Below are 19807 nucleotides of genomic sequence, written 5' to 3' on the forward strand. Positions count from 1 at the left end.
AACCTTCGACACAGACATTGTACAACCATATACTAACTGTTTGGCCAAGTCAAACCAGGAGGACGGTTGACTTGGTCAAACTTACATGACTAACAAGGACATCGTTTACATCGTGACCGAATACAGACAAAGTACAGACACAAGTGCACCAAGAAATCAGACGTAATAGTTACAGGCAAAACGTAGTTACAATGTCACAACGGCAGTGTTTTCTAACTTCATAAGAAAATATTATGCAGATCTCATCATAGTCACCAAAACTAAAAAATATTAGGACAAAGGGAAGAACCAAACATAACATACTCGCGATCCAAGAAACCTAATGCAAAAAAATTCTTATGGTCCCAAGAGTAATCTATCGATCTTTCTACAAATGGAAACAAATGTCACTAATACCATTAAGATAATAACTTATTTGTATCACTGGGTCTGTTTTCCAGATAGTCACTAAAAGCGTCAACTGGGTACAAATCAACAGCAGATTTTGGGGAATCGGTGCACCGGGTTGACATTTCCGTGATCTGGCTCTCGTTCGTATCCTCAAGTTGCTTCATCATTTTGTGACGATCTATTTCAGTCACTGAGACACTTTGTTCAACAGCAAATTCTTGAGGAACTATTCTTCCTTCAAGCATGCAAACCACTGATGACATTGTTGGCCTATTGATTGGAGATATTGCAGTGCACAGTATGGCTAGATTTATAACAACCACCATCTCTTGGATGTCGTATATGGAATTAAGCTTCGGGTCAACTAACTCCATTAAATTACCCGTGGATTTCAAAAAATTGGCCTGAGATAAAGAAACAAGGGGATACAATAAATAAATGCAATAAAAAGGGTTATGCACAGGTGGCAATGTCGATCCATTAGCATTACCATGGGTCGATTTGGGTCGTAGCTAGGTCAACAGTTTGAAAGTCACCTAAAGTCGTGTTTCTTGTAAAAAAAAAATAGGGTATTTTTTGGAAACCACGGATTCTCTCTTATTATTTTATTTTTTTCATTTCACATGCGATTTAGTTTTACTTTAATAAATTGCAATACAATATTCATCATCATCATACTCTGTAAATCTCACCAATAGCAAAGCAAAGGTAAGGTCTGAGAAGGGTAAGATGTAGACAGCCTTACCTCTACCCCGTAGGAATAGAGAGGCTACTTCCAGTGAGACACCCGACTCGATAGTAGTTTTGCATCAAGTCTTGAACATAAGGCACATAACACTCAACGCTTTGGACAAAGACCGATTAATGAATGTACCCTTTTGTCTTTCAGCTATCAACGCCACCACATGATGCATGATTAACCGTCCTCAGCTTTTAACGTTATTTTCACGAAATTAGTAAAATAACGGTTAAAATTAGTGAACTTTCACTTTTGCCCTCTATGACCCACACATATATACATTATATGCGCATACCTCAATCCGACGTTGGAATACAATGTTGATAAAAAAAATCTAATCATGAGTATAGTTCAACTTTTTGTCTGTATTGTATTCTGATATAAATTTTAATAAAAACTCAGTTGTATCCAAAGTAATGTATTTATTCAAAAGAAATGCTTCACAACAAAAATAAAAGTCACCCACAAACATAGATACTTTGAAAAAAATACTAACACTATTTTCACAACAAAAAATAATATATTTCAGTTTCAAAAGAATAAACCCTCTATACAGATTTATTGATATAATTTGATTATTATTTCAAGATGTTTATTATTTGAAAATATATCTTGCTAAATAAACCTATAGAATTTGATTATTATTTCATAATGATTATTATTTCAAAATATATCTTGTTAAATAAACCTATAATTTACAAAAGTCAGAATGGACAAAAAGGGTTGAAAGAGTCAATACAACCCGTCATACCCCATCAATTTTGCCACCACTAAGTTAAAGTTTGTTACCCGATCAAGAAGAATAAAATTATTCTCCTTTGTCCTGTCAGGAATGTTACTTGCCCCGCTCACAATCTCTAAGAGGACAATTCCATAGCTATAGACGTCTGCTTTATCTGTCAGGTAACCACGCAATGCATATTCCGGAGCCATATATCCACTGAAAATTTGAAAATGAAAGTGTTTTTAACGCCTGATTGTTGCAATAAGGGTTTTGAAAAATGCAATAAATCATTTAAAAAAAAGGTGTAAACTCGACTCTAAATGACTTACTAAGTTCCAGCAACACGGGTACTTATATGGGTGTTATCCTCTTCATCGAGCTTAGCCATACCAAAATCAGAAATTTTGGCATTTAAATTCTTATCAAGCAACACATTAGTTGCTTTAATGTCTCTGTGCACAATCTTTAATCGTGATTCTTCATGGAGAAAAGCAAGACCCTTCGCTATACCAATGCATATCCTATATCTTGTTGGCCAATCAAGTTCCAATTGCCATTCTTTAGGCCCTATCCATAAGGTCAAAGATATTTAAAAAAGACAATTAATTAGCAATGAAAAATGTGGAACGTGTCAAACCGACCGAAAGTGTATTATATAAAATATTAATATTTTCAAAAATCCACCAAAAATATTTTGCAACCCAATCTATCTATACATATAATAAAAACAACCAATTAATCTATACGTGTCAATACGAGAGACATCTATTTTTTGTTTTATTGCTATATATTTATATTTATTTTTATCTTAAAAATTACAAATTTTAAAACAATTTATCAAGTTATCCCATATTTTAAGTCGACGTTTATCTATAACTATATGTCTATATTTATATTTATCTTCTAATATAATCTTTATACTTATCTTTATTATTTTGCGAGTAAATTGCACAAAACTTCCTTTATGTTTACTCAAACTTGCAGGTTCCAGCCTTAATGTTTAAAACTTGCTAAAACATCCTTTAAGTTTATTTTTGTTGTTGGTTTAATCCTTTATGACTAACTAAGTTAATTATCTCAGTTTATTTCCCTCACATGCCTAACATGTGAGGATCCCACTATCGTTTGATGACCGACATCAACTGACTCGCAAAATGGAATGGGGATGTGGTGCAAATGCAAAACTGCCTGAAACCCAAGCAAAATTGCCTCTGTTCTCACCGGAGATGTAGTCCAAACACAATTGGATCTCTTAAATTTATGGGGCCATTCACATGGAGCAAGCCCCTTTTCATTCCGAGCTATCAAATCCACTCGGAGGAGAGATCCAGCCCGCGTTTCGCTGATTAAATGCCAAACAAGACATATTTGCAGGTTGATGGCCTCATATTAGTTCTGTATGTGAATTCAAATTGAAAAGTACATATCATTTTTTTGTAATTGTTTTCCTCTTTAGTTTTGATTACTTGATTGAGATAACATGTATTAAGTAGGGAAGAATAAAAACTAATATTTAGGTACAAAGCAATGGGTCATGAATGGGGAAAGAAGAAATTAGTGGATTTAATGGACTTTTGTAATACACAAGTTTATAACCTAATAATAGAAAAATAAAAAAAAACAGAGTAAAATGTTCTAATATGTAAATAGTATATCAAAGTTCTTTTTACCAAAAACGTATTTTGACGACTGTGTGTGTTAACTGATTACATTATATTTATTAAAGTCGTGTAGTACACGTGCTTATTCAACTCATGTTATACACGAGTAACTAAAGATGTAACTTTTTTATTATATAAAAATATATTTAATCAACCGTGTAATACACGAGGTTCTAACCTAGTATATTAATATTCAAAGTATAGGATTTTTGATATCATATCCGAACGAAGTACGTAAAAAAAGAAAAAAAAAACACATGACAAAAGTGTGTCAGGACAACCTAGCACAACCCCTTTAAAAAATTACAAGTTTTGACCTGCTTAATGAAGAAAAAGTGTGGAAACTTTGATAAAGTCGACTCATGTTTTCTCTTGAATCATGTTCAGACAACACGAGTTAAGAAATGTTATGCAAATCCATGTGAAGTTAATTATTAAGCAAGCTTGATAAACTTCTTCCAAATTAATCCTTCTCCGGTCCTGTGTAACAATCATGTGATTGTTAGGTTGGATTCTCTTCCAGTACGAGCATTGTTAGCGGGATTTGGGTTAGATTTTTTTGGGCTATTTTGTTTTAGTTTCGGCGTCTATCTTGCCAGATCTGGCTCTTGATTGCTTAGTAGGTCTGTGATCGATCGCGGCTATTTTGATAGTTCAGCTTGATCGATAGGAATCCTATTAACCTGATCTTAAAGTCCCGTGATTTTAGCAGATAGGTTTTTCCCGCTCGTCTTCTTCTGCGTCTTCGTTAGAGTTTTTTCTAGTTTCATATGGAGAGAAATATAACAAAATTTTACATTTCCAATCTCCCTTCGGGGTGCACACCTTGGGAGCTGTCTTCTTTCTTGAATGGTTTTGGAGAGATTGCAGAGACGTACATTGCCAGGAAATCTAATAGGCAAGGGAACAGATTTGGTTTCGTCAGCTTTAAAGACGTAAGTGTTAGTTGCATTTTTAGGCACATTTTTTTATAGCATATTAATATTAATCTTTAATCACATTTTATGCATATTTAGTAGTCATGCCTCGTTATTTTGCGAAACACTTGTTTTGTGGAACGAAATCTACTTTTGTTTGTTTTTGGTTGATATTGTAGGGGCGGAGTGATTTGGTGCGATCATTAAAAGATTGTCTAAATTGGTGCTAGCAAATCAAATGTGGAGTTAGAGAACAATGGCTAGATGATGGCGTTTTTTATTTTGCGTGATTAATATAATTGGGTTTTGGGCCATTCCCACTAAATGAGACTCATGTATAATGGACCACAACAAAAGAAAAAAATTGATTGCTACAAACTTTAGTCTTGAAAACTCAGGCCAGTTTAATGAGATTGGCATTTGGGCTTTAGGCCTGCTCGCAAGAAAAGAAAAAGAGAAGGCAGGTCATAAATTTGAGGGGGGCAACATCTTTTGACAGCTGGAGATCGAGATCGGCGAAGGCATTTTTTTCGTTTGTAATTTTCTAGAACAACAAAACATTATTATTTTGTTTTCGTAAGTTTTAATTCATTGCATGTTTTATTTTGATTGAACTAGCCATGATGTCCGGCTAGTCTTTTATAGTTTTAACATTAGAGTTTATTTTCTTTGATTTGGTTCATAAACTTATGTGAAACGATCACGTTTGATTCAATTATCTTAGTGGTTTGTTTATACGATTCTTGTTTTTAATACGGATTCGATCCGGAAAATATTAGATTGTTAATAAACCTGACCAACTTATTAATTTTTCTAATAAAGTTCAATCAATTTTTAGAACTCTAATAAAGTTTTAATTTTTGACACAAGGAACAAATAATATTTTGAGTTTGTCTATGAACCCAAAATTATTATAGAATCATACAATATAATTAGGCACTCCGAACGGCGTGAGTGTTTGATTGTAATTGATATTTCTATCCCGCAACCCGCACGCTAAAATCCGAACGGCGTGAGTTTAGAGTAGCGGATTGGCTCTAATCAACGAACGATGTTTGGTTAGACATTAAATAGAGTGGAGGTCCGAACTGCGTGACGTCTAGTGCTGATACAAACTATTATTTAAAAAGGATCATTGCACCGTGACCGTTAATGATCGTAAGTCGAATCGAATCAAGAAATTGCCCTGGTGTTAAAATTAGTTTTTAACATCTGATTTTTTCCAACCACTTTCATTAGATTTTCTTTTTAATCTAAAAATTATAAATTGTTTTTACATTTTAGTTAAACCAAACCCCCCCCCCCCCTTTAAAACAACCGTATCTGTGTCTAAAACGTTTTGGCATAATTCGTTAATCTGTATCCCTGTGGACACGAACTCTACTTCCACTCATACTAGTAGTTTTTTTATTATTTTATTTGCTTGATTCGACACCCAACAGTAAGGGATAAGGCAGATTTGGAGAGATCTCTTTCGAACGTGAAGATGGGCAATAATAAACTCTCCATTAACATAGCGAGATTTGCTGCTGAGAATGTTGAGTATCTTGCGAAGACGAACTCGAAGAAACCGAAGCCAGGTGTTACAGAGCCTAACCATCAGCAATAATTCCAGGCTCAACAAGGGAGACAAAGGCCGGGTCAAACATGGAGGAACAATTTGTCTTGCAAGGATACGGTTATGAAGGGGATAGGAGGAAGCAACAGAGATGGGCAGTTTGCTAAACAGGAGAAGAGCCTGGTAGTCCTGGAAGACGTTTGTGCTTTTAAGGAGCTTGCCGGGAAGGCCGTGGTGGGAGTATCGGTCAGTTTGGATGTCTTGGTTTCGCTAAGGAGGATGCTTGCCAATGCTAGGATATATTTCTCCTCTATTCACTACATTGGAGAACTTTCGGTCATGATAAACTTCAATGACCACAAGGTTGCTTGCGAGTTCGCGTGTAACCACGATCTTTGGAAGGAGTGGTTTGGTCAGTTGGATGTATGGCAGGTGCAGTCTCTTCCTTACGATAGAATTGCGTGGCTTAAGGTATTCGGGGTCCCGATCAATCTTGCAGAAGAGGAGGTATTTAGAAGAATCGGCCAAGAGTTCGGTAAGGTTCTCCATGTTGCAGGACTTGGGTCGGAGGACGAAGATCTTTCTGTGAATCGTATTGGGGTATTAGTCGGAGAAGGGAAAAGTATCTCAGATGAGATCAACCTTCTTTGGCAAGATAAATGTTTCATAGTTTGGAACTTTGAGGACATGGATGACTAGATACAATTGTATCAGGGTGGAGGAGGAGGAGGATAGTTCGGCGGATGACTCGTCGTCGGAGGTGCCGACGTTGATTTCTTCGCCGGAAGTTGAGGAGTCTATGTTGGCAGATCAAGAGATGCTCAACCCTATGCATGTTCCCATGCAGAAAGAGAAAGAAGGTGGCGGTGTTAGTTCCAAGGAGGTTGGGAACACGTTATCTGAAGGAGTGGAGAAGGTTTTTTTGGGAAATACCCATGTGGGTCCTACTAATGATTTAGCTGGGGATGAGGGTTCCAACAGTTTTTTTCGCTTCCATGTTGGGAGTAGTAACTTTAGTGGGGCCTAGAAAAGTTAAAAGGACATGTCATAATAAATTCAAAGCCCAAAGTGAAAACTTAAATTCTGGTGAGAATTTAAGGCCCAGGAAAAGGGATAGGGCCCAATTGGATGGTTTGTACCCATCAAAGGAGCAGGGGGCTCTGGTGACAAGGTTTCAAATGAGAAACAGGGATGTGACGATAATAGGGGCTGTGAATATTTCTCGTTCGATTAAAACCATAGGGCTTCTTCTGAGCCCTCAGGAACAAGCAGAAATCAGGTATCTCCTAGAAGAGATAGTATAGGAGAAGGAATGGCGAACGATAGTGGAGGAGGAGAGTGCTCGATCCTTGAGAAGGAAGTTGGAGAAACTGTCGAAAATGGCTCTAAACTAGGAGTTGATCTGCCCGGTCACTCGGAGCTTATCAGGAAATCCATTTTATCTTCAGGTTTTAATGGAGTTAAGATATGAATCTGATGTCTTTGAACATCAGGGGTATCGGGGGAGCTAACAAGTCCGGATGGGTTAAACGGCTTATTTTCGAGCAAGGTATTAATTTCTTACCTATTCAGGAGTCGAAACAAGGTATGGTGTTTCGCACTGAGATTTCAAGGTTCTGGGGTAATAGTAATTTAGGTATGGATAATGTTGACTCTATAGGGTTGTCACGGGGGCTTATTGGTGTTTGGGATGAAAGTATTTTTCGACAGACGGGTGGGTCGAAAAAAAGGAACTTCTTACATGTCAGAGGGAGCTTGATTGGCTATGATTCGGCTGTTAACATCCTTAACGTGTACGCTCCGCAGGGGGTGTCGGGGAAAAAGGATTTATGGGACGAGGTGTTATCTGTTATTGCAGCCAACGATGGTTATTGTGTTATCACTGGCGATTTTAATGTTGTCCGATTCAGAGAGGAGAGGAGGAATTGTGAGTTTAAGCAAAATTGTGCTAACAACTTCAACTCTTTCATCATTAAAGCGAAGCTGGGCTGATCGAGTATAGCATGAAAGTTAGGAAATATACATGTTGCTCTGACAACGTAAAGAAATTAAGCAAGCTTGACAGGTTTTTAGTGAACTCGGATTTTTTCAATGTCTGGCCGGTTGCGTGTTGTAGGGTGTTACCCAGGTTATGGTATGGTCTGATCATAATCCTATTATTCTGGTTTGCAAGTCGAAGAACTTCGGGCCTCGTCCGTTTCGTGTTTTTAATTCTTAGCTTGGGAACAGGGGTTCGAGGAAGCGGTGACTGAGGCGTGCCTTGGATTCAGCGATCCCGGTGGTCATCCAGACTTGTTTCTTATTAAAAAATTGGGGTATATTTGAGATTGTCTGAGAAGGTGGAGGGAGGAGATGGTCAAAAAAGAGGGGGAGGAGGTGGCTGCCGCGAGACAGGAATTAGAAGAATTAGATGATATTCTCGATTCTAGGGATTTTTCCGAGGAGGAAGAGTGGGTCTATTCGGAAAACAAGAAAGTTATTTGTGACGCGGATGAAGCGATGGTCAAGGATTTAATGCAAAGGTCTCATATTAGATGGGCGAAGGACGGAGATGAAAATTCGAAATTTTACCACTCTATGATTAATGGTAGGAAGGCCAGCAACTCTATACACGGCCTGGTTATAAATGGTGAGTGGATTTCCAAACCGGCGTTGATTAAGAAAAAGGTGGTCAGGTTCTTCAGGAATAAGTTTGTGGAAGACTGCCACCAGGAATTAGAAGAATTAGATGATATTCTCGATTCTAGGGATTTTTCCGAGGAGGAAGAGTGGGTCTATTCGGAAAACAAGAAAGTTATTTGTGACGCGGATGAAGCGATGGTCAAGGATTTAATGCAAAGGTCTCATATTAGATGGGCGAAGGACGGAGATGAAAATTCGAAATTTTACCACTCTATGATTAATGGTAGGAAGGCCAGCAACTCTATATACGGCCTGGTTATAAATGGTGAGTGGATTTCCAAACCGACGTTGATTAAGAAAAAGGCGGTCAGGTTCTTCAGGAATAAGTTTGTGGAAGACTGCCATAATCGTCCTCGATTAGAATGTTCTAATTTGAGACAAATTTCTTCAGCTGAGGCGGTTGGCTTGGAAGTGCAGTTCACTAAGGGGGAGATCAAGGCAGAGGTGTTTGACTGCGGTGACGACCGGGCCCCTGGGCCAGATGGATTTAATTTCAGATTTCTTAAACACTTCTGGAACCTGTTCGAGGAGGATTTCGTCCGAATCCTAGCATCCTTTGATTCTGAAAAATTTAGTCGGGGTTGCTGGTCAGCTTTTATAGCTCTAATTCCGAAGTCGAGAGATCCGACGGGTTTAAATGACTACCGACCTGTCAGTTTGGTAGGTATTATCAACAAAATTGTTTCCAAGATTCTCGCTAACAGACTGAAAAGGTCCTCGGTGCGGTGGTTTCAGATTCTCAATCTGCTTTCCTTAGTGGGAGGTACATCTTAGATGGCCCTTTAATCATCAACGAGATGTTTTCATGGATCAGGAAAAACAAGAAAAAGTTTTTTTTCTCAAAATAGACTTCGAGAAGGCTTATGATAACGTAAATTGGGGTTTTGTTTCCGATGTTCTTCGGCAAATGGGATTTTGTTCAAAATGGCGAGGCTGGATTTTGGGTATCTTGTCTTCGGCCAGGGCGTCGGTTTTGGTAAATGGGTCTCCCACGTTCGAATTCAGTTGTAGCAAAGGTATGAGACAAGGGGATCCTCTGTCTCCGTTCCTTTTCGTTGTCGTCATGGAAGTTCTTTCGTGCATGATTAACAAGGTCTGTCAAGTTAACACTTTCAATGGCATTAGTCTCCCTGAGGATGGTCCTTGTGTTTCGCATTTGTTCTATGCAGATAACGCAATTATAATGGGGGATTGGAATAAAGATAACATCTCCAATGTGATTAGAATTTTGAGATGTTTCCATGCTTGTTCTGGATTGAAGATGAACGTTAGTAAATCCAGTATCTTTGGTTTTGGGGTCAACAGTTCGGAAGTGGAGGACATGGCGAACTGGGTTGGTGCAGAGCTGATTCGGTCCCTTTCAAATATTTAGGTTTGATGGTTAGAGCAAATATGAACCGCATCAGTAACTGGAGACCGGTGTATGAGGTTTTCGAAAGACGTCTCTCTTTTTGGAAAGCTTCGGTTACCTCGATAAGTGGGAAGGTGACGTTAATTCGTTCCGTCCTTGAGAGTTTACCCACCTATTATATGTCGTTATATAAAGCGCCCGAAAAGGTTATTAAAGATCTTGAAAGCATTATCAAAAAAATTTTGTGGGGTGGCTCGAGTGAAGTTAAAAAAACCCACTGGGTGGCTTGGGATAAGGTCTCGGCTCCTAAGAAAGCAGGGGGTTTGGGGCTTTGTAAACTAAAGGATGCCAATTTGGCTTTGGTAAGCAAATGGGGGTGGAGGTTAAAAGTGAAAGCCATAACTTGTGGGTCAAAGTGATCGAGGCGATCCATTCGGGCGGCTCCGGGTGGTCCTTTTTACCAGGTAATAAAGCGGTAGGAGGGGTATGGTTTAACATCTGTAAGATTTTTAATAATCCTATTGTTGAGAGAAAGCCGCTTCGGAGTTTTTTTAAAGGAGTTATCGGCTCGGGTAACAACATTTTATTCTGGCTTGATCCGTGGTTAGAGGAAACTTCTAAAAGATATTTATCCCGAGTTATTCCGGTTGGAAATCGTCAAGACTTGCTCAGTTAAAGACCGGTTAGATGATGGTGGATTATGGCTATGGAGACATGATCCCGAGTGGCAGAGGAAATTGAAGAGTTGGCGGGGTTGTCAGGTAAGTTGTGCTCGGATACTCTCGGCAATGACAGGGATAAATGGAGATGGCTGGGCGACTCTTCGGGGTTGTTCTCGGTGAAGACGGTGAAAAAATTGATGTCTAGCAATAGTGTAGATGGTAACAGGCATGTGCTCGATTGGTGCAAGTGGATCCCGCTGAAATGCAACGTTTTGGTGTGGAGGTTGGAGATGAACCGAATTCCTACTTCTGATGCGCTATTAAAAAGAGGTATATCGATCGGTACCGGGGTTTGTTCGTTATGCGGCCACGAAGATGTATCCGTGGATCACCTCTTCCTGTCGTGTCAAATGACTTCTGTTCTTTGGCAAAAGGTTAGTAGATGGTGTTATATTCCGAATATCTTTGCTTTTTTCGCTCAAGGATTTGTTTGAAGTTCAAAAATTTGGTAGAATGGGGCCGGTAGAGAAGAAGGTGGTGCAAGGTATTATCTATATCTCGTGTTGGTGTCTTTGGAAGGCCAGGAATAAGGCGATTTTCTTGAGTATCCGGGTCAAAGTGGAAGATATCTTCAGTGAAATTAGATCGGTGAGGTATTGTTGGTTTAAACATAGATCGCCCTTTCGATCCATTCTTTGGAGCGATTGGAGTAAATTTGTAATCATGTAGTGCCTTTGTCTGTTTGTGTTGTCTGGCTCAGTTTTCGGGTCGGTTTTTTCTATAGAAGTTCACTTTCAAAAAAAAAAAAAAATGAAGAAAAAGTGTATCATAATTACCAAATAAAGCACGGGCAAGATTGTTATTTTCCATGTATTCATATGCAAGCAACAACTGATTGCCTTCAATACAGCATCCATGGAGCTTCACAAGATGTGGGTGTTGCAAAGCAGAAATCACTCCCAGCTCATTCAAAAACTCCCTATTTCCTTGCCTTGATTTAGAGGAGAGCTGCTTTACTGCGATTAAGGTGCCATCTGACAATACTCCCTTCATAAAAAAGACAAGTTTTTAATTTCCAACAAAATTAAAATCATGTTTAATATTATGTGATCAGGAAATTAAGTACATGTTACCTTGTAAACAGAGCCAAAACCACCTTCTCCAATCTTATTAGCAACATCAAAATTGTTTGTTGCTGTTTTGATTTGCCTCAATGTAAAGGAACCAGTAAGCCCATTCAACTCTGTTGAACCACAATTTTATTTTTGAGCATGTCAAAAACTCAGGAGAGATTTAAATTCAGGGGAGTTTGGTAACAGATATTCAATCTCAAGACGCATATGCAATCACCCCTTAACTAGGGGTGTGAATCCCGACACAACACAATACGAAATCGCGGGTTTGGGTTTAGTCTAAACAGGTTCGGGTCAGTTTCAGGTTGAACTTCCAACCACATTTAGCACAACTGGTCGTGTTCGGGTCAACCTGGCAGGTTGATCGGTTTAGTGTTTTGTTCTTTTTAAAATCATGTTTTATGGCATGGTTACGAAACGCACCAAAATTTAAAAGTTAAAAGAGAAGTTGAGATCAAGTATTATATCTTAAACATAATCCTTAAATACATCTTTGTATTTTTAGTTAATAATTTATAATTTATAGTAGTAAATATAAAATAAAAGTCGGTTTAACGGGTCTTAGTTTCGTCGTACAGGTTTGGCATGTACTACCTAATTCCGTTGCATTTCTGCATCTTAAATAACCACGCCACCATAAAGCTCCAAGGATTAAGTTGATCAGGCAAAGTGTTCCAACCACAATTCCAGACACAGTCCATGCAGACACACCATTTCCATTTCGCTGGAGAGGTCTATCTTTTGGTGGAACCCAAAAATCTGAATAATTTAAGAGGAAGATAGAAACACTAGTCAAGGTCCGTTGAAAAAACAATAGTATACAAGGAGCACAATCCAACTACAAAAAAAAAAAAAAAAAAAAAAAAAAAAAGCCATTTATCAAAGAGAGGTTCTTTTAGAAATGCTAAAAGGTGAGTGTTATGAAAGACATGGAATATATGAACGTGTTATCAGAAAATACCATCTAAAATTTGAGGTAGCAGGGTTTTACTTTTTTGAAACAAGAAAGTGTTTTTTTTGAAAGATGTATATTAATCACAGAACAGTCCCCAAAAACAAGGGCAGCCAACAAACACCAAACTAATTACAAAACATCAAAAGAAATCCACCTATCCCAAGTAATATCCGAATCCTTCGATCTCTTCGATCTGATTCATCTCTTTTTGTTAATCGCTCCACCAACACTCGCATTTTTCTTCTCGGATTCCTCTCTAATCACCAAATCTATTACTACTCTCGCCAACTATTTTTCTCTCAAAGATCTTGGATCTCTCTCTTATTTCCTAGGTGTTGAAGTCATATCTCACACCAAGGGTCTATTCCTATCCCAATCTAAATAGATTCTTGATATATTAAATGGAACCAACATGAGTGATTGCAAGCCGACAACCACCCCAATGTCCTCCTCGGAACATCTTACTAAGACCGATGGCATACCCCTCGAGTCTCCTACTGAATACTGAGCATTTGTCGGGGCCTTACAATACCTTTCCTTTAGCCGACTCGATGCCGCTTTCACGGTTAAAACGCTCTCTCAATTTATGCACTCTCCAAGCAATTTACATTTGGCTGCCCTCAAGAGACTACTTAGATTCCTGCATGGTACCATGCACCAGGGGATTCTTCTACAAAGGCATTCCCCACTACACCTTCACGCCTTTACCGATGCCGATTGGGCGGGTGACAAATCCACATACCGTAGCACAACGGGTTATATTGTTTACTTAGGGGCAAACCCAATTGATTGGAGTTCCAAACGACAACCAACCTTAGCCCGCTCCTCCACCGAAGCTGAGTTTCAGGCCATTGCATCCACCTCTACTGAAGTACAATGGATCATTTCCCTTCTATGCGAGATTGGCTACAAGTCTAGTGTTAGGCCGCCATTTTTTGTAACAATTTAAGTGCCACGCACTACTCGGCTAATCCGGTATTTCACTCTCGAATGAAACATCTTGCAGTTGACTTTCATTTTGTACGTGAAAAAATAAAATCAGGAACAATACAGGCCACGCATATCGCTGGAGACGACCAACTTGCCGACGCATTAACCAAACCATTGCTGAAACCACGGTTTCACAATCTCATGTCCAAGATCGGCCTAATCTCAGAACGTCCATCTTGCGCGGGCATATTAAAGTTGGTCAACCAAATTTCCCTCCCCAAACAGATAAATAAAAATTTTAAATTCTTTATTATTTATATAGTATATATTGTATATTTATTTCTACAGTGAAAGTCGGGCTCAAGCTCGTTTAAGCTTTGACTCGATTGAGCTTTTAACGAGTCGATCACGAGTAGCTCACGAAGTTTACACCGCTAAGTGCTTGTACCATAAATGTGGATGTGGGTGACGTTGTCCTTACTACTTACAAATTACTCTTAAACCGTATATCATAATTTGTACCCTAAAGAAACTGCCTTACCACTCACACACAAAAAAAATGGTGGGTTGTGTATGTTTATGTCCATGATTTCTCGTAAATAACCAAAAAAGATACAAAGAATGACTAGGGAAGTAGGAACATAACTCATGAAAAGTGACATCCACCCCCTCTATCCCCCACCCCCACAACAAAGTCATGTTCATGTCAGATATTGGCTTTGCATCTATTAAAGGCGCCCTCAGCCCCTCACCTCGCATGAGCATTAGAGAAGATGCTCTCCTTTGACTACATAGGAATACTTCTCTCAACGAAAGTATGTACTTTACTAAGGGCATGTTTGGCTAAGCTTTTCAAACTAACTTATTGGCTTATTGACTTATCAAAAAGCTAATAAGCTCCTTATAGTGTTTGCCAAATGGAAAAGTGCTTTTAAAAATGACTTTTTGATATGAATGAAAAGGAGTTTTTGAAAAGTCATGAGATTGTGACTTCTTGTTTAGCTTATAGCTTTTCAACCAACAAATTACCAATATACCCCTTATTTTTTAACACCCCTTATGAAAGAATGTCCATTTTAGTCATTTTACATCAATAAGCTAAGTCAAACACTTTTTAAAAAACAACTTATTGACTTATTGGCTTTCCCACCTCATAAGCTAATCCACAGTCCAAACACTTTTTTAAAAAACTCTTTTTCAAAAAGTCCTTTTCCCAAAAGTCCTTTTCTCAAAAATCCTTTTCTCAAAAGTCTTTTTTAACTCTAATAAGCTTAGCCAACCATGCCCTAAAACATGCCCTATACGGGACATTACATTATTTGGGCCCAACCTTAAAGTCACATTCTAACCTGATTGTTTCTTTGGACGTAAAATAAGTTAGTCATCCAAACAGTAGTCAGACAAATTTTAGTTATAGCAATATAAGGTAATTAATAATAGCTTACTTGGCTTCACAGAAATAGCTGAAATAAGAGGACCATATACTCCTCGTGATGGTATAGTGGTTGTTCCCTTCCCAGCCCAATTGAGTCGGATAAACAAAGTAGTGCTAACATTAACCGTATAAGTTTTCACAATTTTTTTCCCAACCCCACCTGCTTCGTCTCTGATGTCAAAATCTTTCGCCACTTGTTCACCCTAACACATTGCCAACAATTTATACAATTAAGCTTCAAAAAGAAGGAACTAGAGTTAGTCACACATCACAATATAAGGAAAAAACCATTTTGACCACTTAGGAACTTACCCACCTCTAGTTATTCATCACTATAGCAGGTATATCCAGTTCAATAACAACATTTAAGAGGCTTGGGTGATATTTATTTATGAAAACTCACCTGAATGTAGATATCAAATACACGCCTCCCAAGGCTGCTATATGTTCCATCATTGGTAAAAATGATCTCGGCAAAGTGAAGGCTTACATTGTAGCTTCCATTAACCAAACAAAAACCATAATATGTCAAAGATAAAGATGAGACTCGTGCACTCATGTACAATTCAGGGTTGTCCATCAAGAGTCTAGAAGTATTTTTCACAGTATAATTATCAACGCTGACATCGTTACCCAAAAATTGACCAGTGTTGCTGAATCCCCATCCACTTTCAGTTGATGTGAAAAATGAAGCACCACCATCGTCCAAGTCACTTTCATAAGAATCATTTCCAACGCTCAATCCATTCCCACCACAATCGATATACAAGGAAGACCAATCTAATCCAAAAAGTACTATATATCATAAAATCTAAATTCATCATACATATATGAGAACGTAATATGTAAATTAATATTACTTGTTTGACAACCACTGCTACCCAAGCATGCGACCTTGTTACTGGTAAAATAGTACAAAGATATAAAAGAGAGTAAGTCACATAGAAATGCACGTTACTCAATCTTTAGGTCGATCAAGAAACTTACGAAATGGTATCGTCCGAAAATGAAGCAAATAAGTTTCTGCAATAAAATAATAGAAACCTCAAGACTTAGCTTGTTTATTGAAAACACTCTGTAGAAAGATGTGATTGGTCTTACGTCTTCCGCACATGACAACCGGACATGGGAGGGTTATTATATGTAAAATTGTTGTACGACAAATCACTGCAAGAACACTCATGACATTAGTTGTCAGTATATTCTACAACCAAACAAAGGGACATCAAAAGAACCAAGTCTGGCATGTTTTACATCATATAAACTTACATTTCATTTCCAATACTGAGCATCCAATCAGGCACACTTCCAGATAGCAAGTTTCCAGTAAGATAGCTAAAAATTAAAATATATTTCAGTAACAATTATGCTGGATAGCAATACATTATAACGAGAAGCATGTGAGATAGCAATACATGTACTTACATATAGTTTGTGTCTTGTAGTTCAGAGAAACTTTTAGGGATGGATCCATTAAGCTTGTTAAAGCTGAAGTCTCTGAAGAGTAACAGAAACAATTTAATACCATGACTCTTGAAATCCACAAGTGTGGACCTCTCATACTTGGAATGCGGAGTGTGCATGAAAAAGACCAAACTTCAAATCAGGAAGTAATTTCAATTATTTTAGGCTGAATATTAGAACTTTGAATTTTGGCAGAACCTTGTCCTTTCTTAAATGAAGGGCCGTTTTGAATCTTAAAGGTTATCAAGTGTAGAACATCTTAAATTTTACCAAAGGACTACCTTGTTAGAGAATATTAAACATCAGATAGTTTCCAGAACCACAATTGTTTTTGGAAGTTGTTACAAGAAAATCATACTGTCCGGTATGCATATGGCCTTTCAGTTTAATACTTTTTTACCGTTCCAAAAGGAAGCAAAACCAAGCATCAGGTTTGGGTTAAAATTCCAATTAACAAAAATCAAGCCAATTCGAGCACAATTTCGAGGTAAGTTTTACATCAATCAACTCGTATCCTCGTTCTGATCAAAAGCCCTAAAACATTGGTTTATAATTTGGAAAAAAACTTAACTCCGTTAAGCTATTTTAACGGCGGACTATTTTACAAAAAAATGACCAGTTCGGATTATTATCGGCCAATAACTGACTTGGGATTATTATCGGCCAAATTGAGTTAGGTGAGATTATTTATTTCCAATTTGCCGGTAAAGATTTACAACCGAAGAGCTATGTTTGTGAGTTTTTATCAATGCAAAGAAATTCCATGTATTGGTAAATAAGTTGAGGAATGAGCAAAAGGTCCATATTACTAACAAGACTTCCAGACTTGAGGCAAGATATTGTGGTAACTGGCCAATTAAATTGCAGCTCCTCAAGAACCTGGCAAGATTATGTTCAGATACATTAATCCAAAAAACAAATGGTAACACTCAACAAAAAGAAGCAATTCAACTTACAGGTGCGTGAAACGCGTTGTATTACTAAAGGGTGGACAAAGGGTGTCTGGTCCTCCCAAGTCACTGATTCTCCTGCATCTCGTGAGTCAGTCAACATAAATATTTGACAAAAGTTGCAAGCAGAATAAAGACTAGATAAGAGAAATTACTGACAGGTCTGTCAGGCTTTCCGATAGAGTAATGCTAGAAGGTATTGGTCCCTCCAATCCACTGGCCTGAATCCTTCTGTTATTCACAAACTCTATTCAAATACAATAGCTACAGCCAATAAACGGAAAAGCAAGAGTTGGGAAACATCTCACAAGCTCGTGAGACTTGTCCATTCTCCAATGAAATCGGGTATCTTCCCAGAGAAGTTGTTACCGCTAATCCGACTGTGTAAGAAACAAAAATCTAATTAGGCAACTCCACCTAGCCATATTGCGACCAAAGAATAATTAGATCCAACAAGGTAATAGAACTCACAACTCCTTCATATTGACCAGTTTCACAAATGATTAGAGGTGGCAAACAAAACCCAACCCAGATATTTTGGGTTATTTTGGGCCTATTTAAAAAAGAAAATAAGTTAGATTGGGCTAGAGAATTAGACAAGATGGGTTAGAATGGGTTTTAAAATACCCATCTTAATTTTCACATGGGTCAAGATGGGTTTTTACCCCCTAAACCTAAAACACGCATCTTCATAGTGTTTGGATTCATCTACAGACGATAATCATGCTGCGTCCAGTGAATCTTCGTTTCTGCTGCGTCCAGTGAATCTTCATACAATATTTCTTTCTAATCATGCTCGCACCCTTGGTACGATTCATCTACAGACGAATCTCCTTACAGTGAAATCACCCTTGGCAAACGAATCTCCATACAGTGTTTGGATCATTCCTTTTTCGAGCTTCTTCAACTCTTGGCAAACGAATCTCCATACAGACAAATCAAATTCAGACGAATCTGCAAACTTTTTGAGTAAGTTATTGAAATTTTTTATGGGTTTGATGAAATTCAATGTTTTGATTAAGAATTTAGGGTTTTAGTATTCAAATCTTGAAGAGGGTGAGTCAAATTTGGAATTTTTTGCTGCTTTTTTTGGGTTTTTGTTGAAATTTGTATATAGATTGTGGCAATTGAAATTTGGATATTAAAGTCTATAGATTATTGAATTTTGTATATAGATTGTGGCAGTTAAAGTGATTAGGGCATTTAGATATCAAATTCTATGGATTTTTTAGTTTTTTACGGTTTGCATATCTAGTAGCAGTTAAGTGGTTTAGGGTTTTTCTTGGATTTGGTACTTTCTTTGGCTATCGCTATTTTGTTAAGATGACTTTTAGAATTAGTCGAGTATCAATGATTCTATAGAGAATGATTAATTGAGTATATGTTTTTATTTATTTGTAGGAGACAAATTATGTCGACTAGTCTCGAGTTCGAAGATGAAGTTAGTTCATTCAGTTCGAGTAAAGACCATTCAATAGTTTGGAATTATTTTGAGAAATACCACCTGGACAAGATGGGATTAAGAAAGCGAGTTGTAATGGTTGTGGAAAGGTGTTTAAGGCTAACAAGGGAACAACTACTATGAAACGTCACTTACCTAAGTGTTTCCACATTGATGAACCCGGCCCACCAAGAAAACGTGCTCCTTTAGATCAAGCAATGTATCGGGAAAAATTAGCATATTCTATCATTAAACACAACTATCCTTTTAGTTATGTTGAACATGAGGGGACACGAGATTTACATAAATTTCTACATCGAGATGTGACTCCTATAACAAGAAACACGGCGAAGGCGGATGTTTTAAAAATATATGATAGAGAGAAGACAAAACTGAAAGAAAAGTTGCAAAAGATAACTAGTAGAATATGTCTGACCACTGATTTATGGAGCTCTATCACAACTGATGGATATATGGCATTGACGGCTCATTATATTGACGATAGTTGGGTTCTAAGAAAAAAAATTCTAAACTTCAAAGTTATACCACCTCCACATAGTGGCAAACTTTTAGCAGAGTACTTGGTTAATTTTTTAGGAAATTGGGGTATTGAGAAAAAGGTGTTTACGATCACAGTAGATAATGCCAAATATAATGATGTTTTGGTAGATTGTTTAAACAGTCATTTTCGTTTGAATCGTGTTTTACTTTGTGATGGGGACTTTACGCATGTGCGTTGTTGTGCACACGTGTTAAATCTAATTGTTCAAGGAGGATTAAAGGTGATTGAAGGAGCCATTGAAAAGGTTCGAGAG

The 19807-nt window shown here is 37.8% G+C and overlaps 1 protein-coding gene across 5 annotated transcripts in view; it reads right to left on the minus strand.

Moving 5' to 3' along the window:
* Positions 1-250: 250 nt before the first annotated feature.
* LOC110898799 (probable leucine-rich repeat receptor-like serine/threonine-protein kinase At3g14840) overlaps positions 251-19807 on the minus strand; it is a 31301-nt gene continuing 11744 nt past the window's right edge. For 2 of the 5 annotated variants that reach the window (XM_035979632.1, XM_035979634.1), the window contains 17 exons: positions 17860-17931; positions 17711-17782; positions 17558-17629; positions 17415-17480; positions 16563-16634; positions 16407-16472; positions 16239-16304; positions 16125-16160; positions 15998-16038; positions 15541-15917; positions 15148-15340; positions 12412-12576; positions 11818-11927; positions 11521-11731; positions 2183-2420; positions 1919-2069; positions 251-794 (listed from right to left, as the gene is read on the minus strand). In XM_035979632.1, coding sequence (XP_035835525.1) covers positions 399-794; positions 1919-2069; positions 2183-2420; positions 11521-11731; positions 11818-11927; positions 12412-12576; positions 15148-15340; positions 15541-15917; positions 15998-16038; positions 16125-16160; positions 16239-16304; positions 16407-16472; positions 16563-16634; positions 17415-17480; positions 17558-17629; positions 17711-17782; positions 17860-17931 — 2404 coding nt within the window. In that variant the 3' untranslated portion in view covers positions 251-398. Of the gene's footprint in view, positions 795-1135; positions 2070-2182; positions 2421-11520; positions 11732-11817; positions 11928-12411; positions 12577-15147; positions 15341-15540; positions 15918-15997; positions 16039-16124; positions 16161-16238; positions 16305-16406; positions 16473-16562; positions 16635-17414; positions 17481-17557; positions 17630-17710; positions 17783-17859; positions 17932-18022; positions 18050-19807 lie in introns of those variants that run through there. The other 3 variants (XM_035979635.1, XR_004872184.1, XM_035979633.1) reach the window with 3 other exon arrangements.

This window comes from Helianthus annuus, chromosome 11 (genome assembly GCF_002127325.2).
Source record: "Helianthus annuus cultivar XRQ/B chromosome 11, HanXRQr2.0-SUNRISE, whole genome shotgun sequence".
NCBI classification, from domain to species: Eukaryota; Viridiplantae; Streptophyta; class Magnoliopsida; order Asterales; family Asteraceae; genus Helianthus; species Helianthus annuus.